Source organism: Tachypleus tridentatus, chromosome 8 (genome assembly GCF_004210375.1).
Source record: "Tachypleus tridentatus isolate NWPU-2018 chromosome 8, ASM421037v1, whole genome shotgun sequence".
NCBI classification, from domain to species: Eukaryota; Metazoa; Arthropoda; class Merostomata; order Xiphosura; family Limulidae; genus Tachypleus; species Tachypleus tridentatus.
In genome coordinates, this window is record NC_134832.1 from 104,829,658 (window position 1) to 104,853,641 (window position 23,984).

The 23,984-nt window shown below is 33.1% G+C and overlaps 1 protein-coding gene across 5 annotated transcripts in view; it reads left to right on the top strand.

Annotated features, from left to right (window-relative positions):
- Nucleotides 1-23,984, top strand: part of Lpin (phosphatidate phosphatase LPIN) — a 65,543-nt gene that overhangs the window by 26,663 nt on the left and 14,896 nt on the right. For all 5 annotated transcript variants that reach the window (XM_076450612.1, XM_076450610.1, XM_076450614.1 and 2 more), the window contains exons 7-15: nt 341-517; nt 3,649-3,813; nt 6,835-6,904; nt 8,540-8,701; nt 11,079-11,227; nt 13,808-13,958; nt 15,693-15,841; nt 17,253-17,492; nt 17,842-17,959. In XM_076450612.1, coding sequence (XP_076306727.1) covers nt 341-517; nt 3,649-3,813; nt 6,835-6,904; nt 8,540-8,701; nt 11,079-11,227; nt 13,808-13,958; nt 15,693-15,841; nt 17,253-17,492; nt 17,842-17,959 — 1,381 coding nt within the window. The remainder of the gene's footprint in view (nt 1-340; nt 518-3,648; nt 3,814-6,834; nt 6,905-8,539; nt 8,702-11,078; nt 11,228-13,807; nt 13,959-15,692; nt 15,842-17,252; nt 17,493-17,841; nt 17,960-23,984) is intronic.

Sequence of the window (23,984 nt, forward strand, 5' to 3'; positions counted from 1 at the left end):
TGTTGGTCATGTTTCTGGGTGACAGGTTGCAGACTGTTTAATTGAAGTTAGTAAAAGGAAGAATTATTCTTTATTTTTTTTTGTACTGCTAGTACCATGAAATATTGCAGAGGGTGTTTTGTTGAAGTGAAATACTTTTATTGCAAAGACTTATTATGTTTAGGACTAATTAGTTTTAAAATTTATTTAATCTGGCTTAAAAGACTAAAACTACCAAGCAGTTAAGATTAATAATCATGAGTACTTTTGAAAATGTTGAATCACCTATGTAGAGCTTTTATTGACCTTTTTTGTTTCTTTTATTTGTATAAGGAGTTTTCAGATTCATTTTTTTGTAAAGGTCTCCTATCAGGACAATTCAACCTGGCAAAGTAACTGAGAGTAAAGATGAGGATGCTGAATCAGGTAATGGACCCTCATTGCCACAGTCTCCTCTCAGTGTTGAAGGTGCTAACAGTGGATCACAATCATTGGATAGTGACTCAGATGAAAGGCATTCTGTTTTTGATATATGTTGGTTAGTATTGTGGATCATCTCTTGATCTTGTTTTGTGCATTTTAAAACGTGTATATTTCTTCTGTTTTAAAGATTGTAGAACACCTACTTCAATATTGTTATATAAAGCTAATAAAAATGGAATACAATACAACAAAATGTCATCAGTCCTTGTAGTGGGCCAATATGGTATACTAACATGACTTTAATACTTTGTTCTCCATAACTTCTCTTCATAAGGATGTTTTCTAAATATTCAAAATGGATTTTGTCCTATAGGGGGGGAAAAAAAGGGCTGTTTTGAATTTACCTTTTTTAATTGCATAAAGTTGTCTTGCTACACATTCCAGCAAGTTTTAATTGCTTGCCTGATGTTCCTGTATGTCCTGTTTGCTCTGTTGTCTGACGTGACATTTCATTGACATTTATCAACAATTGAGTTGCTGTTGAGAAGCTTTATATGATTGCATTTTAGTTACTAAACTAAACATTTTTCATCCCATTGCTATTGTAACAATTTTTAAAATGTGCAATTAAAAGTAGCATTTGAAACGGCCTACATTTGTATATCTCTCATGTACCACACGTTTTTAAAAAAAACATTTCTGTACTTTGTTACCAGAAGTATTAGTGAAAGGGGTGTCATATTTTGTTGTTGTTGGAGGTGAGTCCAACTTTGGCATTGGACACAATCTAAATATCTACTAACTCTTAGTAACCATTGGCACACACACAGTGCAGGAGACTACTTTTCAAAGCATTCCAGAGCATTTCAGTTCTTGTACTTATCACAGATCTGTGCTGGCTAAAGCAGATCCTTTTAAGTTATTTGTCTCAAACCACTGCTTCCCATGTCATGTAGTATTACTAAGTGGAATATCTTGCTGAAAAAGATACAATCCTTCCTTTTTATTCTTGACATAGCTGGTATGGGTATTAACTGTCAAAATGTTCTGTATGCTATTTAAAAGTTTTTAATGCCCATATCAGCTGTCTTAAACATTTTTACTTTACGTAAGTTTCTTATTACACATCTTCCTTCCTTAAAGAATTTTAACAATGCAGGTAGTGCACTATTAACCAGAATCACAGTACTATGGTATTCATGGTTTTTTAACTGTTATTGGTGGACCAAGTTATGACTGTAATTAGGGTCTGCTGGCTACACTCCCTTGAAATCCAGCACTATGGAAGTTGTTGTTCTCATTTCTAATGCCAAATGTATAGTGTCATTTAATAAGTTTTAAAGTTTGCATTGGTTTAAGTAATTTATTCTGAGTTAGTCAGTATTCTATATTATATTCTTTAGTTTTCTAGTTGCTTTATGCAGTTTCAACAGTGGATTTAAATGAGTAGGTTCACTGAAGCTTTTATGAACTTATCCTACCAATGCTACCCCAAATAGTTTACTCTTCTGTGAACATCCATGATATTTTCTGATAATACCCTGAGACTAGCTGATTCCTTCTGACTTCCTGACATTTGTAAATAACTCAACAGTATATCACTGTCATCTACAGACCTGATGAGTATGGGTGCAATACTATCTGAGGATGTTTTATCCCAGTTTTGGGTTATGTAGTATGTATCTAAGCATTTTCTTAGAATCTGATTTAAAAAAGAGAAAAAAAAGAGCTTAGATCACATAAAATAAATCCACCACACAGTTGTGATAATTCTTAATCTTTTAGATTTCAAGATCACCCTTCAGGTCTGTCTTAAACCATTTAGGTATTGATGTTTTAAAGGTCTCAAACAAGACTGGCTAAGCTTAAAAGTTGTGTGAATAGTTAGACCTACCCAGGGCTATTACATGCTAAATATCGGTTGTGCAGCAGTTCGTATGGACTGCAGAATAGCATCAAAGGTATTTTTACTATCAAACCCCTTGTACTTGGTACTACACCTTTCTATAGTGATGTTTAAAGTGCTTCTCTTAATTTTGCTTACATAACCAACTGCAGTATTACTTGTACATCTATCTGTAGTTATAACATGGACTATTTAAATAAAAGGTAATTACTACATACATTGCAATATGCCTAGGCTTACTATAAGTTTGTATGAATTTCATCTGGTTCATGTGTTTCTATTAACTGTTAGCAATTATCTTTAGTATTTAACTTGACTAGTGGTCTGTTGTGATAGTGTTTGGTTTCAAATATAAGGAATTCATTGACACCATAAACTCTTACAACTAATGTTTACTTTTGGAAAGTAATTCATTGCATTTGTTTGTTTTATTTTTGTAGATGTTAAAGACTTGGGATTTAAAATGTAGAATATTTGAAGTTAAGATATAATTAAAGTTTATTTCATGTTAATTCAAAAGATAAAGCTGAACAGGATATGTTGCAATCAGCATGCAAGTCCCATATTGTTGTTACTTTTAATGTTCAGTTTAACTTTACATTGTCACTAAGGTTTGGTATATTACTCAGTTTTTGTTTTTCAAAACAATCCATTTTTTCAAAATAACTTGGAATTACAATATGACCTTAAGTATATGTTGCTTGGATTGTAAAGCACAGTATATCTGAATCTCTTTATGCATTATTCATTTGCTATTAATGCTGTATTCTGGTCAGTGAGCTGCCTACTTGGAACAACACAAAAAATCAATCTAATAAATTAGTATTACTGATTAAGTATACTTTTATGTTCTTATGAATGACGGCAAGTTATTTTTCATCAAACAAGTGTTTATCAGAAGTGAACTGTACAGTTTCATGTTCTTTAAACTAAGTATTTAAAGCATTAGTATGCATAAGAAGTTCACATATGAGAGCTAAAGTAAAACTAAGCTAAAATATTATACTTTACTACACAGGTAATGTAACTTGTAGGGTTAAACATTTTTGTTTGTTTTAAGGTCTGAAGTAGTAATAACTATGGAGTATATAGAACCTTACATAGTAAATAAAATATATTTGTTAGGAAAAGTATGAACTAGGATGTGTGCAGGTAAATCATACTTTGAAATTCAGTGTAAAATAAATCAAGGGTATTGTAGCTGAAAATGTATAACTAGTACAAACTGGCAAGTTTGAGAGAAATATGGAACAATGTGGATGTAATATAAAACTGTGATTGTAGCTATATATGGTACTAAATTGTGAATAAAGACAAGCCTGTTTACTGTATTTCCACAGTAAATATTACACAGATTTGGCTTTATCTTTGTGTGGTGGATTACAAGACTATGGAGAAGATATATCTTCAGAAAGATTCCAGAATTTCTTGGTGACATATGATGAGATATGTGACAACCCAACATTGTTCCAGAACTCGGATTTAGTAGTTAGAATGGGTGGAAAGTGAGTTCTTGTGCTTTGTTATATGTTAATTGGGTATATCTGTAAATTTAACAAGTTTCAAATAGTGTTTTTTGGTAAATATGACATAGAGAAGGTACATGTATAGATATTTCTAGTATTTTTCAATAATATTTAGCTACATGTTTACTAGTTGTAATTTTTTATTGCATAAAAATACATTTTTTTTTTTTTATAACAAATTCTGTATGATGAACAGGTTATATTGGACATCAATTTGTTTCCAGTTCATGTCGTACAGAAACTTTGGTTACTTTGTATAAACATGTATATCATACATAATGGCTACTTGTAACACTGGTATTAAATGCACTGAAAACAATTTGTACAAAATCTGTACCACCAAAACTAAAGGATATTCTACATAATCTTTTTTATTATAAATCAGTTCATCATTTTCCTGTTATGAGTCAATTGTTGGTGTATATATAGCCTCTCATTTGTTTTTTTGCTGTTTACCATAATCCAACAACTTGTATGCAACTTAATCAAGAATGTTTGTTTGTTTCAGCTGAAGTAATGTTCTCCTTCAAAATTATGCTATGTTGCCATACAATAAGTGAATTGTTTTCATTTTCTATACATCAGTGTTCCTCAAGGTAACAGTTGTACAATATCTCACTGCTGAAGCTGGGGAAAATTTAGATTAGATTATTTTAGTTTCAGTTTCACGAAATAGCATTGAGTGAGTTGATGCAGTGAACAGAATAAACTATTTAGAAGTGATATTTGTATTAGCTCCAATGAATGGGTTAAGCTATGTTGAAAGTAGCTTACTTATGGATAATCTAAACTTCCTTACCTAAGTATTAGGACTAAGTTACAAATTTGATTCAGGCTACTGTCAAAACATAAGGTAAATCACAAGTGAAACATCAGTTTAATAAAACGTCATTTAGTACAACAAACTCGGTTAATGTTTGAGATCAACAAACATTTTATATTTTGTAAGGATCCCTTTTTTTGCTTTAACTGCAGTCTTTTGGACACTGTTGCAAAAGATTTAATTAGAGTCCCTTAGGATTTTACTCCAAATATCTCCTAATGCACTTTGTTTCTTTTTAGAGGTAACTTTTGCTTTAAGTTTTTTGATCTGTCAGATTGGAAGTTACCTCAATTTGGTTGTGGTCAGGGCTCTGTGGGAGTGTCATTGCATTATTTGAGGATGACTCGAGCATATTCTTTCATAGCTAAGTAATATATACATAGGTTGGATGAGTGTTTGGAGCCATTATCTTCTTGGTAGTGGGATTCTTTATCAATAATACACAAGCCACTTTGCCATGACAGATCAGTATTTGATGGTACTTGTGCTGGTCCATTATTTTGCAAATACTTTTTGTCACCTCAGGAAAACAAACTACCAAACTATCGCACTACCTCCACAGCCCTTCATGGTAGGGGCTATGTATTAAGGTATCTTTCACACTTTCTATTAAGTGTGCATACTATGATTTAAACCAAATAGTTCAAACTTGAACTCATCCATCTAAAGCAACTTTTTTCCTTTTTCCAAACATCAGCAGTCCAATTTTTGTACCCCCTTTTTTTAATTTTAGTCTTGTGACAATATTTGGAGATAGAAGAAAAGGTTGTTTAATTACTACACAACCAAACATTCCATTCTCAGTCTTCTTGATACTGTAGTTCTGGACACTTTTCTTTCATTTGATATATAGTCATTCATCTCATGCTAGAGATTAGTGGCAGCCTTCCTTTTGTCTTGAAGGCTGCATAAACAAAAATGCTTAACATTGGTATCATTTGAGAATTGGTGCTCTCTTCATTTCCTATTTTCAAATTTACCTGTAATTGTTTCATAATGTAGGGCATACTTCAGTGTTTGGGAAGCATTTTAATTCTGCAGCAGTTTGTCAGAGCCCAACCAACATTACAAAGCTTTTATGTAAACTCTTTGCTCTACTGAAAATTTTTGCTTTTTGGACCATGGAATAATAGTAAACATTGTATATAGTGTTGAACTCTTTTTATCAAAGCTTATTTGTGGAGTGCAATTAAATTCATTTCTTCTAGCATGTACCAGCACCATATGCTGGCTCCTTTCTGTATAGTTTAGATACTTCAGGGGGTATCATAACATTTATTTCAGACTGTAAATGAGATTTAGTATATTCAGTCAAGCAGAACCATTATGATATTCCCTTGGTACAAGTATACAGGAATTATAAAGAATAAGTATTCTCATCCTTACTTGCTCAGTTGTCAACAGGGATCAGTGAAGCATTACCATAGTGTTGAAATTTATATTCTGTAATGGAATGGAAAAATTGCCTGCAAAATCAAGATAATGACTATTTCCTTGTTCTACCAAATTTTTACATTACTGTATGCAGAAAGTTAATGCTATTAGCACAAGGAATATTAACAGTCAGTCTGAAACATTGTGCCCCTATTCTATAAGGTTTGTTTCTTGTACATGAAGGTAATTAGTGTTATTCGCATGTGGAATATTAGCAGTCATCCTAAGTCTGTATTTTGCTGCTTGTAAGTAATTAATTTTTTAATTATGCTAGCAATTAGTCTTGAATCTTTGCTTTCATGTACATATAGTGTTTGGAATTCTTTTGTAAGACTTAGTCAAACTTGTAGATAATTAATATTCTAAACATTTGTAATTCTTAATTTATTAAAAAAAAAAAATTAATACTTTTAAATTAGTATTAGGTAGCACAAGTGATCTAGTTAATGCTTCAAGCTGTGTGCGAGTTCACATGCATTGTTTGTGTATAACATATGCCGTACATAGAACTGCTACATCTGTGAATTTCTTATTTCTACTCTATGAAAATTTATTTTAATTGCACACGTACAAGCAGAATGAGTTTCTCACAGGAGTGGGAATGTACCATCTATCAGATTTTAGATTAAGTATGTATTCCCCGATTGTTTTTATTTGAAAACTGATGCCTGGATTTATTTCCTTTTTTCTTTTCAGCTAGTATGAAGACAATAGTTTTTAAAATGAATTGTATTCTGTTACAGATATTACAACTGGCAGACAGCAGCACCAATGATTATGTCTCTTGCAACTTATCGTCAGCCTTTGCCAACTGTAAGTACATTTTTCATGTAGTTTTTATTTGCAATGGAAATATTGCCAGCATTAATCGATTTTATATGTTTATGTATTGATATCCTTATTAAACTTAGTTTTCATTATAGTTTTTTAGTTCTGATTGTAAATGTGTGAGAAGTGTAATTTTAATTACATGAGTTACAATTGAAAGTTTCAATGTTCTCTATTCTTATCCACATATGATTTATTCACACTTAGTTTTATTATGATAGCTGTTTTCTAAGCTTCAGTTACTGGTTTCTAAACATTATTGTTATGTTGTCCATGTATTTCTTAACTTCATTTTGTAACTATTTGTTTCCTAGATTAAGTCTCCTCAAAGATTATTGAGGCTAACTCATCTGTATCTATATAAATGTGTGCTTATTCAACATTATACTGCACATTTCCATAAAGATACACATGCAGACTCTTGTTCATACATAACTGTTTTCTAAGTGTAATAATAGATTTGTATGGTTATTCAGCCTGGGATAAAATGCAAAACCAAACATCAATAAACTCCAAACAGTCCTCATGATGAGGTTCAATAAAAATTCTGTATAAAGTTAACTCCCGTAAGACTTTCGGGAATGTTCATCATTATATGCAAGTCATATTTCAGTTTTGTTAATATTATACACTAAACACTAGCTGTAATAAGTTAAAGAATACGATTTTAATATAATTCACAGAAATAAACATTTTTACTAAACACAATATGAAATCTGTTATGTAGGTGCTAACCACTAAGCACTACTGATAATATCAAACATATACCAGATTTAGGTTAATCATTTAATTGAGGGCAAAATCAAACGGTGAGCTTGAGGTAACCTTTAACATTTGAGACTAATGACAGTATGAAACAGTTACCTGACCTTTTCATAATTAACTTCTTTTAATAAATACTTAACTGTACTTAATATGTACTTAATAACAAGACCTTCAGTGACTATTTCCATTTAAATCTTTCAACTAAGAACAACACAATCTTTAACCTGCTTAGGAGGCTAGCTTTCATAAATGCTAGTGCTAAGCACTTACTCGAATTGGTTTAACAGTTAAACCACAAAGTACAACACTGAAACCAAAAGTTAACCACTAAACCTTTTAAAATACATTATCAAAAACTTCAATTAAGAATGAAGTCCAACACTAAATGTAGCAGCTAAATACAAAAGATTTAGAAAGCCTAAATTTGTCCTCCATAAATACTAATAACTAACACCTTTTCTTTTGTAGATGCTTTCTTCTGCCTTGCCAAATTATTGTGGAATGCTTTTAGAAATTTTATTTTGTTTCTACACTTGGACTATACATTTTTAAATCTGGAATTTAACTATTTGATTTAGCTGTTTTATTTAATAACTTGTTTTCTTCTGTCAGTTATCAATAGTTCATCTTTTGTAATTAATTGTGTGAATTTTGTAATTTAATGTATTTGAACTAGTATTAAAATCTTAATTCAGTATGAAGGTCTAATAGTAATCTGTTCCCTTTTTGGTATCTATTGTGCACAAATATAGAATTTTATTTACATAATTTCAACAATTTGATCAGTGAGTCAGTTATACAGAGCTTTAAGTTCAAAATGTAATAAGTAACTTGGGATATTTTAACTTCATAAAGAAATCAGTTGCACAGCTTGTGAGTAATCATATGCCAAAAAAGGAAAAACAGAGTTCCTACTCGTGGTGGTCATGGAGACGTCCTGTTGAGCAGAATCAAGGGCTTGAAGTCCAGACTGTGAGGACAGAATCAGAAGGTGTTGGTGAAAAGAGAACATTTCAGGTGAGTTAATTTTGTACTTCAACATTCACTGTGGAAATTGAGAACAAATTAAGTTTTATATTTAGTCTTGATACTAATCTATTAATAATCCTTGATACTATTCTATTGACAAAAACAGTAACTAAATCATGTAAAATAACAAGTATGTTGATACAGTTGTATGATGCCAGTTTTCATGGAATTTTGCCTAAATATCACAAGTTAGTTGTGATATTTACATACAATTTAATATCTTGATGTACATATTTACTGAACTTGGAATAGTAAAAACTTGCAAAATGTAACAAGATATGTAGGTAAAATATTTTAGTATCTTTTTCATAAAGTTTTTATTTTCAAATAACTTTGAAGATCCTAAATTAGGTGAGGAAGAATGTAAAACAATTTGGGTAAAATGTTTGAAACCTGCATCTGGTTAAATTGATGCAGGTCAAATGAGTGCCCTGTTGTGACAGCAGTAAGTCCATGGATTAACAATGCAAAAATCAGATTCATTTCTCCTCTGTGGACAGAAGAGATAGCTGAATGTGACTTTGCTGTAAAAGCAAACGCACATTTTAAATGAAAAAGCATTTTTGCTGTCAGAAAATGCCTCAAGTATTATAGTTGTCACTTTGTAACTCAGGAGAAACATGGAATATGCAAAGATACAAGAGGAACAAATTTGTTTTTACCTATTGTTAGAAATCTGAGTCAATGTATTTAAAGAAAACTACTAATTTAGAAGAAAAATTTACTTAACTAACACTTTGCAAATGTGTCGAGTATCTAGTTTTGTGTAAACATTTAGTATGTTGAAGTTAAAACGAGCATCGCATGCCTTATCTTTCAGTCAGGAGAAGTACAGTTTTTCTGATAGTAAGTAATTATATTTAACTTTTTTCTGGAATTTTACCAAATGTTTGAGAAGGCAACCTACTAGATATTTTTTAGGAAAACCAATCTTCTGTTTGAAGTAATTTCCCTTTTTAGACATTTTTAAAAACAGGCCCATAGTAACTTTTCTTTAGTCACTTGGATGAGTTGTTGACATGTTGCAAAATTTAATAGTGATAAAGGTTTAATGTTATTCTACGTAATGTATGCACCCAAGATGTTATTCCTGATCTGAACTTGTGAAAACCAGAAGAGCTTTATCTAATATTTCTCCATAATTGGTTCAGTATTTGCAAAGCAAGATTTTATCATTTGGTTAAATCACCACTTATTACAGTATTTATTGAACTCTTTATGTAGGGGCATCTCTTTTGTGCTTATTAGTTTTAACAAGTTACATTGGAAGTTTGATTAAACTATCTTATCGTGGTTGGACAAATTTGGCATCAAGACACAGCTAATAATCCAAATTTTGTGGTTACATGGTTGGTCAAATTCAGTAGTCTTTTATAGAGTAAAGAAACTTGCAGGTAAAATAGTTTTACTGAAAAAGAAATTGAAATATACTTAAATTATGCAAATTAAAGTTGACAAGTTTTGAATGAAAAGTAAATTGTATTTCTTTAACATTTAAAATCACTTTGCTTGTAGCAATCAACACCTTAATTCTGATATTCAAGGAAGAATGTTTTTTTTTAGTGAAATTACCTCCATTAAAAATTCTGATTTTATTTTCATCTATAAAATAATCTTGGTGCTTACTGAAACCTTGCAACATTTAGTGAAAATACAAATAATTTCAGAAATTGGTGTGGAAACTATATAAATGTCAATTTGATGTCACAAACTTTGCTGATTTGACTGAGCTCAAAGCAAGAGTGTTAAAGATCCAGTCACATGTTAACCTTTTAAATCTCATTAAGTATTTTAGAATTGGAATCCTGTTCTTTGTATGAATAGAATTCTTATTTCAGTATTTTCTAAGTAAACATTACCCTTCTCCATTTGTGGATAAAATGCTTCAATATCTTAAGTTTTTCATACTGTACTGAATACTTTACTTTTTTATAAAAAATCAAAGCCTACGAAAAATTACAATAGGTAGAAACTCTTTTTTACTTGTTTCTGAGCAACTAATATACTGTTTTATTTAGCTTGGGTTTTATGCTTGTTGTGTGTAGTTGTATGTTTGACTCTTATCAGTCAGGAAAGGTGTAAACATTGAATTAAATTCAAACTAAGTACATATTAAACATTTGTGGTTCTTTATATACGATACTGTTTGCACTGTAATAATAATAACTTATGTTGAAACCAAACAATTAAACACTTAGGGAAGACTGGAGTATAAGATCCAAGGTTTCACTTCTAACGTATTACAAATAGACTTGACAGCTAACGTTAGGAGCATTGTAACTGTAACAGTCAGTTGTGCTATTTGGTTAGCAGTAGTTACCTAGATGGTTTATTTTGTGAATTGAACTCTTATTTCTCTGACTAGATTGAAGACAGTAATACCTATTTACAAATGCAAGGACAAGATAAGAAAGCAGAAGAATTGTTGCTATCAGAAAATAAACCAAACTGTATTACAGTTGTAACTTGTGAATCAGAAGAGACTGTAAATATACAAAGATACGAGAATAACAAGTAAGTTTTTACCCTTAGCTGATAATAACAGAATGCATTCTGAAGGTGTATCTTTTATAATGCTGATGCACCCAATGTTTTTCATACTAAACCATAAGAATTATAAAACTAGGAAATACTCAGAGTTAGGCAAGGTAAGTCATCGTAAGCTAATCCTATTTTTCAAATAGGATGGTTGGCTGATTTGAGCTGCTTTTAAATGTTGTAGGGGCAGTAAATTTGAGTTTTTAAAGGAAAGCTTGACATAGCTCCATGATAAGAGCTGGCTTTAAATTTTTATTTAAACATCATAGTTTGGAATAGAGGGTTGGAAAGCCAAGATGGACCAACATGTCCCTTGTCGTCCCTAAACATTACTTTGTTTTTCATGTGATTTTGTTGTTAAAGCATAAAGAAACATTTCTGTAAAGCAGTGTAGCACCTGAACATTATTCCACATTTCATCACATGTAAAATATTTCACATCATACTGACAAGTAAATCCTGGTTTTTACCAAAAATACTAGTGTAATTTTTATGTTGAGTGAACTACATAACAAATATTTTTAAAATTATAAATCATGCATGATATCAGTATACATTCTTTCCATTGCATGTATTAGTTGATTTCATAACCTAGTCAGTATGAATAAAGATCAGGCTATAAGGAAGATGCAAGTTTGTGGTATCTCCATAACTCTGATTTTATATTTATAATGGATAAATCAAATTTTCCATATAAACAATGGAAGAATTAAAACAAATGCAAGGTCATGTGATTTTGTGAAATATGCCCAATACTTGTCAGAGAAAAGGGGTATCAGTGGTTTGTCTCAAAGTGTAAAAAGGTTTTACATACCACCTAATAAAAAGTGATAAAGCAGTTTGGTAATAAACTACTTTTATAATCACAGGGCTACTATATTCAATGATAAAAAATTAATGAACTTGCAAAAGATTATATTCATAGGGCTTGTAATATATATGATGTTGTATGTATTTGGAAGTTTGATATATATTGTTGAAGTCAAATCAAAACTTGTATAATTAATTGCAAACAATAATGAAACCATCAAGTACAAGCTGGCCATAATCACAATACATATTAAAAGTTCTTAATTAGTGAGTGATGTTAAACAAAAACACCAAATAGAAACAAAATTATGGCTGTAATAGTTCGGAAAAGGTATTTTATCATAAAACTAGCTGAATACCTATTGTGATAAGTGCTGGTTAATTTTTCATCTGAAAATTAAATCTAAATAAATGTCTTTATGAACATATTTTCTAAAAATTAATTATAGGGAGATTATGTGTATAAATGTTTTTAGTTTTTCATGAAACTGTTTTATTTGTTGGTTAGAATTTTGATTTCAGCATATTATGCTGAAATTGCTTCTTGAATAAGCTTTATGGATTGAACTATGCAAACACTTCTGCTTACCACACTAAAATCAGTCAAACAAATTCACTAAAAATCTCTTGAATGGGTTAAAATTTCTAAGAATGTGCTATAGCACCATATATTGGATTAAATATATTTAAGTTGTTTTGATTTGGACAGTCACTAGCATTGATCATGTAACATGATATTAGATAAATATCAGTAATTATATTTGTTTCAGTATTCCAAGAGTTTGCTGTAAATGATAAATATATAAAGAAATAAACCTAAACTCCCAACCTAACTAGGATTTGAATCCAAGGCTTGCATATGGTGGTCAAGCATTATAACTGCTTTGACATTCAGTTTTTTTATAACTGAAAATCCTAATTTAAGCTCTTATCTGGATTTTCCCATTATTTATGACCTTGCTTTCTTCAGTTCCCAGAGTTTGTCTCCACTTTTACAAAAGTAAAACAAAACTTAAACATGTGCCTTTTTGTTTTTTGTTGTGCATCTTAAAATACTTGGTATTAGAAGTTGTTGTTTATCCTTAAATGTGGCAATGTAGTAATGTTGTGTATAATTGGAATATTTTCTAGAATGTAATTAATAAATGTAATCCTTTAATCTTTTACTTTAATCCTGTAATCCAACATTTTATAGCACTTGAGCTATATCTTTGCATTATATGATGCTTATCAATTTTTGGTTACAATGTAGTATAGCTTATAGAAATACTAATCTGCTTTAGAATTGCACAGCTGTGTAGTACTCCTATATGAAATTCAACCACGTATAGGTGTCAAATAAGTTTGGGTTGCAGGAATGTTTAATATTTAAAGCTTGTTTACCTGTGTCATGAGAAATGTCTCTTGTAGTGTTGTGCTGTAATTTGTTTAGATATCTTTAATGAAAGACAATGTTATTTATTTCTTACATTTATTAACTGGCTTTTATTTTTTCTGATTAGAGTAAGTAGTTGTACATCTTGTTCAGATATTTCTGAAGTCTAGATAAATAATCAGTAACTTTATTGCTTTTAACTGAAGGGCACTTCTGTTAAATTTTCTTTTTTTTTAAAGAATTAAGAACACCATGATTATTATGGTGTGCAGTTGATTTATTGCAGTATTTATTGTCAGATATAAACACCGGTAGAAGTTTACACAGCTAGAAACTTAGAACAAATATTTTTGACACATTTTTCCTTTTAGAACAAAGGAGGAAACATACACATCAACATCAAGTGAAACTGATACAGAGTTAGGTTTGGCTGCTTTGGGAAAAGAGAGAATTTCATATGAGAAAAGTATATACTTTGAAGAGAAATACAAGAAATCTTTGCGCTTATCTTCTGAAAAAATTGTAAGTTTTTCTAAACTATTTGTAGTAAATCAATTTGTCACTTAGATAGTTGATTCTTGTATAATTAAATTAAACTTTAAACATGTATATAGTTCATTCTTGCACTTGTGTATAAAGCACATTATGCTAATACAGCAATAAATAAACTGAGTATAAAAATGAAGTTTTTAATTTGGGGAACATACATTTTTAAAACTTTAATATTGGTCTCTCCATCAAATTATTGCACAATTGAGTCATCACGTAAACATACTTTTACCCCCTTTACTGAGGTTAGTAGTGAATTTCCCAGTGCTCACTTCCTCTCATGCTGAGTCTGGGACAAATGTTTCCCATTTCTGATGCTGTTTATGCTTTCTGCTGCTAGGTCTAGGTTCATCATCTTGATCATTCTTTGATTAGCATTCTTTTATCTTACAATCTAAATTTCACTTTTTTTAAGCCATTTGAGTCAAGCATATGAAAATATGTACATAGCATTTAGGGTTGCTACTCTCCATTTTAGTGATGCAGGCACAGTTGGCATACATTCTCCTTAGGCATCTTGTTGGTTATTGAAGGGATGAATGGGAAAATATTGAGGGAAACCATATCATTAGGCACCAGTTTTAGCGTTGGGGTGGGAACACCCTGAAATGTTCTGGCCACAGTGAAAAAGGGTTAAAGAACCACTAAATCAGTTGTGTGGAATATGATATTGGTGTAGTTAAACTTTTACAATAATATGGTAGTAATCTATTGTAGTACTTAGTGCTGTTTGTTTTCAGTTTGCTGTGTTCTGAATCTATTAAATGTGAAAACAAAATTATAAAATAGCTGTTTTTTGAGAAATTGAAAACAGCTCAAACATTTGTTAGTTAGTCCATTCAGTGGGTAGTATTATTTATATTAAGCATGTTTGTTCAGATAATTACTTAATTTCATCACAGGTACCAAATGATGACTTTCAGTATTAGAAAGTCAGTATCACTGTAGTACAGAATGAACAGTGGTACTAAGTTTTAAATATCATGAAAGCAAAACATGAACTTAGTCACAAAAGTCCAGTAAAATTCTGTGTTAAAACTAAAGCTTCATTATAGCAATGGAATTTATACACATCACTTGTGTAAAATAAAAGTAATTCTATTAGCCATTTTATTACACTATAGACATTAAGATGTTTCACTTATGAATAGATGCTGTGATTAAATAATTCAGTAATATTAAGCACAGAACCTCAAACAAAATCAAAATGGTAACGTGTTCTGTAAAGGCAATGTACAGTTATTTCTGTGGTGTAAGGTTTTAATAAACTGATGCACCAGGGAAGCTTAAGGCAGCCTAACAAATGTGATAAAATTCACAATTGACTGCAACTGGTAGCAGTGAATTGTACAACTTTTTTTATCATAGGGTACATAAAAATAACATTGACTTGGAAAATTAATACTTAAATTACTTGTTAACTTTAATGTGTCTACATCTCTCAGGGTTCTTTAGTAGTAGTAGATATTTTACATAGTTATATCATACTTATTTTTATGCTGTGAAGCTTTCCTTTCAGTCGTTGGTAATAAGATAGAAATTTTTTGTATAATTAGTTTAAATATAATATAGCTTGTAATTTTGAGTAGTGTATTAGTTGCATATGTTAAGATGTCAGAATGAGTATTATTTAGTTTAGTTACCTGTATTTTATTATGATAGAATCTCTAAGTAAATGTTAAAGAAGACCAATGTTTTTCTTTTCAGTCTAGTCTGAAACTGAAACCAGGAGCTAATGAAGTAGTATTTAGTGTAACCACAGCCTATCAAGGAACCACTCGTTGCAAGTGTCACATTTATTTATGGAATTATGATGATAAAATTGTTGTGTCAGATATTGATGGAACCATCACAAAGTAAGAAATAACTTTTTAATAATAAGAATGAACAACTTAAGTTATTCAACAGTATTTCATTTAAGGATTTGCATGTAAGCTAATTTAAAAAAGTAATTTATTAATATTTATAATTATAGTAATTATTTTTAAATTAAAAACTACATTGTAACAGTCCAAATCTATAATATACTTGTGACAAGACATATTAATACTAATGCCTTAAGTAATTAATGCTTAAGAAAAATGCATACCATAACAATTCTTATGGTAACAGATGACTTTAAATAGTGTTCTGATCATTAATGTTTGTAATCCAGCTGACCTAATGAGCTAAGTGCATTATTGGCAAAAGTTTTTCTTTTCCACATGTGCACAAAGCTACTTGATAACGTGCTACCCATTCCTAACTTTAAAATGGAAGATTAGAGGGAAGGCAATTAATGAACACTACCACATGTTGAGCTACTCTTTATCATTAAATAATGGAGTTAACTGTCACATTTATAAGTCAGGACAGAGGGAAAACATGTTCATGAAGGTTTTCATTTGCATAAGATGTGAAGTTACACTGGTTGAAATATTACACACACATTCTTTCCTTAATTTTAAGAAAATGAATAAAGAATGCAGTGTTAGTAAAAGTATTAATACCATAAAAATCTTAGGTTGCCAAAAATTATCATAATTACACTTATCATATGACATTTGTATTAAGGTAGATACGTTTCTAGCCTAGCTTGTGATTATGCTCACTGTAATTTTAAAGATTCTATTAACTACATTGTATACTATTTGTTTGGAAGATATTCATTAATATTAAACACTAAAATGTTTCTATGGGAATTTAAATGTTTACTATTTTGCACCAAAAAACGATAAGAAGCAGACTAGAATTTTAAATTAAATTCAGCATACAACTAGACTTATTTTTTATTTCCTCTACCATGGTATGAATGGCAGTTATTCTCAGTAATAAGAAATGAAAATTATTAGTAACAAAATCTTAATCTTGCAATTACATCAATAACTATCAAACTTTTATATGTAAAAGTTTATTGATAGTTGTTTATATATCAGTTTGTTACTGGCCAGAATGTTTTTACCTTTTACATGTATGAAGATGACATGCTGTAGGTTGATAACTACAAGTGACATCACTCAGTAGTTGTCTAATACATCATTTACTTGATGTATGAGATTCTATTGTATGGGATAAATGTATTACATATTATAGTGGAATACAGTGATCTGCTATATTCAAAATTAAATTTTATTGAAGAACGAAGTGACCACAGGTTTTCAGTAAGACCCATTAAGGAAATGATGACAGTTCTTGTGTCTGCACTTATCTTCTCTGTTCTAAAGTAAACTACATCACTTTTTGGTGATCTTAATTTTCAGATTTAAAATAAATTCAATCAATTTACAGGTCTGATGTTCTTGGTCACATATTACCAATAATTGGTAAAGACTGGGCTCAGTCAGGAGTTGCTACTCTCTTCACTAAGGTAAAAAATAATGGGTATCAGTTCCTATATTTGTCAGCACGTGCTATTGGACAAGCTCGAGTTACCAGAGACTATTTGCGTAGTGTTAAACAAGGCAATGTATGTCTTCCAGATGGCCCTCTACTTTTGTCTCCTACCTCTCTTCTTAATGCACTCCACAGGTAAGGGTCTATATGTTTTGTGATTTTTAACAACAAATCTGCAGTTTTAGGTTAGATATTCCCGTACTTGCTGGTAACATATTTTACCAAATTAAAATCTTATTCTGCAGTTCAATACATTCATTAGGTATAGAAAATCTCCAATTTAGCACAAAATTGCTTCTTTTGAAAAGTTTTTATACTTATTAGTCTGGAAACAAAACTATAATGAAAAGTCTTTGAGTAACTTTAATGCACATTAGGGTTCACATTATGTTTGTATGTTGACTAATAAACACTTGGCATGCACTTAAAATGCTGTATGTTCCAGCTAAACTTCAATGTTTTGAAAGTACTTCCCTTTTTTCAGAGAGGTCATTGAGAAGAAACCTGAAGTTTTTAAGATAAGTTGTTTGAAGGACATTCAAGCATTGTTTCCAAAATGTGTATCAAACCCATTATATGCTGGATTTGGTAACAAAATTAACGTAAGTACTAGAATTTTCAAAAATAACTAATGTATCCTATGTTACACAGGCATTTCCTTGTTTCATCCTTCTGTTTATTACTTCTTATAAACTAGTTACACTTGATTGAGGTTATAGTATTAGTTAATAATCTTAATAATTCAATTTTCAGTTGTCTCTGAATATGCAATAAGTGTATTCTGAAACATACAAAACTTGAAAATAAAATGTGCTGTGCATTTCATCAGTCATCTTCATTTTTAGACATTTTCCCATCAATAATCCACTGCCATACAATAACTTACAAAATGAATAATACTTTTAATACCTGGGTTTATCTTAAAGTATCTCCAAGCAAAATTGTAATGTTTAGCTGTCAAAACTATAGTAGTTGAATATGCATCAGTTTGTTACTTCAGTACCATAACAAATAATTCGTACCAGTTATGTGGATATATTTTAATTAACTTGGACTACTGATACTTGTATACATGTTACACTAGATAGTTTTTATATTTAAAAAATTTATTTCTCTTTTGGTGTTCTGAAGAGTTGATTTGAATATCATGTACAATGTTAACTGTGGTGATTATAATGAAAACAACATATTTGAAATGAATATACCTTTTTACAGAACTTCATGAATGTGATATTGAAGTTCACTAGTTTCATTATTCATCTTGTATTCATTCCTGTTTACTTTTCTTGCATGCTGCATTGTTTGTAACTTTCTCTGAACGATGCAACAAAGTCGTAACGTTTTGGTATAGTTGCATTCAAAGGTTGACTAGTGTTTTGCTGTTGTGCTTTTATCAACATTCAAGTCTCCTTTGCTGTTTCTTCATTAAATCGCATCCAACTTCAGTAGTCTATTTTTTATGTAACGTCTTCAACCTCACATCTTATGTTCTCAACACCATCCAAATGTTTTCTGTTGCATTTTCAACAGACATCTTGCACGTTACTCGTGTTTTTAACATCATTGATATTTTGTCTATTAATCTTCTCAAACTTGTATAATCTAGTGTGTTATCAAGACCATGCTACTTGTACTAATTCACATCTTAAAAACCAACTTTTGTGAAATGGTTTTCGAACAGCCTCATTCATCTTAATTTGAAATTTGTATTTTCCGTATTTTCATTCAACTGGTTCGTTTTTTTATCCATCCATACTTCAAGATGCATTTTGTCGTGCCATTTAGGAAATTCAGAATAATATATTGTAAGAACTAACCACAATACATATTTCAAGAATTGCTAGAAATGTGCATACTGTCATAGGTCGTAGAAATGCAATTACTTAACAAAATATTAAATATTTTAACTTTTAAACCTATTGTAAATAGCATAACTAATTTCAGAAATATTTTTCAGTACTACAGCTTAATTGTATGTTGCCCTAGAGTAAAAATTGCACCATACTATTAAAATATATGTAATAAATACTTGTTCCTTCTCCAATACATTTTTTAAAATAAATGTTTCAAAGGTAAAACTTGTACAACAAAAGGGTTTTTTCATTTAGAACCCCTCTGTGTGGATTCATGTACATGATACATGGTGAGGGGACCACCCAGTGAAGGTTCTGTTCTTTCAGTTCACTTCTTCTGGGATCTAAACATCCACTCAAGTGTTTGCTGTGCGTGGCGACCCGTGAAGGGGAGTAGAGGATCCTGGTGGTTGAGGGGTCCAACCCTAACACACCACTTTGGCCTCGAATTCCTGTAGATGGGTGGCTCCCCTTGGGTCAATCGGCTGGTTCACTTCAGCTCGAGTCAACCAAGTACCAGTGTTGGAAGTTCTCAACGGGTGTTGTGGACATTGTGCCTGATACTGGTGTTTGGGTATAGTGCTCACGAAACCCTGGCGTTGCTGCATTGTCCTTGCGTGACTTTGTAATGCGTCCCCTTGTAGGGCTCCATGGTGGGTGGGGTCAGTGGGTACCGAAATTTTTTGTTTCCTATGGATCCTCTAAAATTTTAAATAAAATTGTAAAAACAGTCAATGGGTAAGCAACCACGTCTTGAATACTCAGAACAGCAATCTTCAACATCAGTAACTCACGTACCTCATTTTCTTATTACATTCCCTTTCGGACAAACCTTTAAGGCAAATGTCCCCTTTTTTTATTCAAAAGGGACTAGAGGGACTTGCTGGCTCTCCAAAGTCAGTAAAGAAACTTCGATCTGGTGACATACTGGTTGAAACATCCACATCCCAACACAGTGAACTCCTCTTGAATTCAAAGGCAATTGGGGATATACCTATTGAGGTTACACCTCATGCTACCTTGAATTCTTCACGAGGAGTTATTGTTGAAAGGGATTTGAAGAACGTTCCCGAGTCAGAGATTCTCGCTGGTCTCTCCACTCAAGGAGTTTCTGCAGTGAGGTGCATCTCCACTCGCAAAGATGGAGTTACTGCCAACAAATACCCTCGTTTTAACATTTACTTCACCACGTGCACCTGCCACCATCAAGGCAGGTTATCTCATTTGCAGGGTTCGGCCATACATTCCAAACCCTCTCCGATGTTTCCAATGTCAGAGGTTCGGCCACTCAATGACATCATGTCGTGGTTCCCTGACATGTGCTCGTTGTGGTGGCAAGGACCACGATGCCTATGAATGTGACATGGACCCACATTGCATCAACTGCAATGGTTCTCACCCTTCTAACTTTCGTTCTTGCTCAAAATGGTTGGAGGAAAAAGAGGTGCAGTGTTTGAAAACAACTCGTAACATTAGTTATCCTGAGGCTCGGAAATTACTGCCTGCCGCTGCACTTCGTTCCACAACTACAGTGGGAGTGCAGACCTTATGGTTATAAAGGTTGATGAATCGACTTCTACACCCATCTCTGTTCCTCCCATACATTCCAACAAACCTCAAGATCCACATCCTTCAGTTTCAAATACAGGCATTTCTTCTGATCTTTTCTCCCACCCCAAGAGGCAAAAGTCATTCGTTCGCGTCTTCAGTCACTGGAATCCCCTTCCAATAACAAAGACCTGCCCAATCGACCCAGGGCAGGATCCATGGAGGTTGATAGACCTCCTCCGACTAAGGACAGTAAGGAAAAAAAGACGTGGTCGTAAACAGAAGGGTTTTCCAGCCACTTTGCCTACCTGTCATTAAAAATGGCCACCTTGATGTAATGGAACTGTTGAGGTTTATGTTCTAATATGGATGATATCAAAACACTGATTGCTTCCTACCATCCTGTATGTCTTTCCTTACAAGAAACATTTCTAAAACCTGCTGAAACAGTCACCATTCAGCAGTTTTCTCTGTACAGAAATGACAGGCTGTGTGATGGTCGAGTACATGGAAGGGTGGCACTGTTGGTTGATCAGCACGTGCCCACCCTGTCTGTCACTCAACACACCCTTGGAGGCTGTAGCCATCAGTGTTTCCTTGGGTCATACCATCACTGTTTGTTCTCTCTACCTGTCACCTGGAGAGACATTTGATCAATCAACCTTGGTGATCTCATTGAACAGTTGCTGTCTCCCTTTCTAATCCTGGGGGACTTTTATGGACATCATCCCCTCTGGGGAAGTGCTGCTATTGATGGGAGGGGTTGCTCTGTAGAGCGTATGCTCTGATTACAATCTTTCTCATTTCAATATTGGTTCGTCCACTTATTTTCATGCACCTAGTCAGTCCTTTACCGCTATTGATCTCTCAATTTGCTCCCCTTCATTATTCTCCCAATTTTCATGCTGGGTTGACAATTATCCACTAGGTAGTGATCATTTTCCTATACTTTTGAGAGAGACTGGCCGTGGTCGATGCCACCCCACCCACGTGCTTTGGTGGAAGCTGGATCAGGCACTGGTCCACTTTCACTGCTCTTGTAAAACTTGATCCTACCATCGTGAATTGTCTATCAAGAGACAACTGTGTGACAGCGGTAACTGACTGTATTATACAAGCAGCAGCTCAGAGTATTCCTAAAACCTCGACACGTTTTCCACGATATCCTCGTCTGTGGTGGAATCCTGCTTGCCACTTAGCACGGAAGGCTCAAAAGTGGGCCTGGGATACTTTTTGTAGATATCCCACACTTTCAAACCGGGTTGCTTTCCAACGGGCCCATGCATGTGCTAGGTGGGTAAGACGTCAAAGCCAGAAGGAATCTTTAAGTTCACAACCAGCATATTTTCTACCACCAGTTCCAAGATCATATGAGATGGGATTCGATAGGTTAATGGGCACTACAATTCTGTCCTCCTCTTGATCTTACTCTCTGATGGTCAGGAGGTGGTTGATGTCTGGAGCATTGCTGATACTCTTGGTGAAAGCTTTGGCTGGGTATCTAGCACTTCTGCTTGTTCCTCCATCTTCTTGGCCATCAAGACTTGGACAGAGCGTTCACCTCTTTCCTTTCAAATTGACTGTCTCTTCGACTATAATTGTCCCTTTACATTGGTGGAACTGAAAATGGCCCTTCATTGGTCTGGCAGTACATCTGTTGGACCATAATTATATACACTATGGCATGCTGTGCTATCTCTCTCCTGCTTCTCTTGATATTCATCTAATTGTTTTTAACTGGATCTGGCAGAAGAATGTTTTTCCTAATGCCTGGTGCCAGGCTATTATCTTACCTTTCTTTAAGCCTGGGAAAGATCCCAAGATTCCTTCAAACTACCGTCCAATTGCTTTGACGAGCTGTCTCTGTAAAACCTTAGAGGATTGTTAATGCTTGTCTTGTCTTGTTTGGTTTCTCAAATCAAACAACCTCCTCTTGCCCACCCAATGTGGGTTTTGAAGACAGCACTCCACCATAGACCACCTGGTTCAACTTGAAATGTCAATCAGAGAAGCCTTTCTCCAATGACAACATCTTGTATTCTTATTCATTGACATTGATAAGGCTCGTGACACAACATGGAGGTATGGCATTTTGCGAGACCTCCATATATATAATATGGGTTACGTGGCCATTTACCAATTTTTATTAATTTTTTAATGGACAGGAGATTCCAAGTTCGTGTGGGTTTTACACTTTCCTGTGCTTTTGTACAGGAACTTGGAGTCCCTCAGGGCTGTGTTTTGAGTGTCACACTTTTCAGTATAAAGATAAATGCCATTACTGAACAACTCCCTCTCACTGTTGCGAATGGGATCTGTCGACTATTTTCATATCTCATGTCAGTCATCAAACGTGAGATATATTGAACGGCAACTACAAACTTCCCTGAATCATGTACTGAAGTGGACTGCAGTGAATGGCTTTAATTTCTCTCTCAAACTGTTTGCATGCACTTTTGCTGCCAACAGGGTATACACCCTGATCTTGAACTCTGTATTGGTGAAGTTTTGCTGCCAGTGGTCCCTGAAACCAAGTTCTTGGGGCTTATCTTTAACTGTAAGCTGACCTTTTATACCACACTTAAAGCAGCTATGTATCATATGCACAAGAGTACTGAACATCCTCCGTGTCCTCTCTACTTCCACTTGGGGAGCGGATTGATGTTCTATGTTAGATATATTGTGCTCTTATTCAATCAAATTTCGACTATGGCTCTGCCAAACCCTCGGCCTTAAAGATGATGAACCCCATTCATTATCAAGGACTTCGACTCTGCACTGGGGCTTTCCACTCCTCTCCAGTTCAAAGCTTATACGTAGAATTGCATGAACCTTCTCTGCACCTTCGTCGTTTGCAACTGTCTTTACTGTATTCTTTGAAACTTCATTCCTTACCAAAGCATCCCACCTGGGGATGTTTTCCTTCCTCAGTGGGCCATACATATTTTTTCAGAACAGACGATCTGCCATTGCTCCTTTTGGCCTTTGCATCCAGGCACAATTGGATGAATTGGGTCTGTCCTCGGATAACATTGCAGAATCCACTGGTTAGCCCATCCCACCATGGCTTATTACAGCCCCCAACTGTAACCCTTCTTTCAGTCATCTGAAACGGGCAGATACTCCAGATTGGAAGTACCGTCATTTATTTAATGAACGTCTTTCGAACAATCATTCCGTTCCAATTTATACAAATGGTTCCAAATCAGGTAATTCTGTGGGCTCT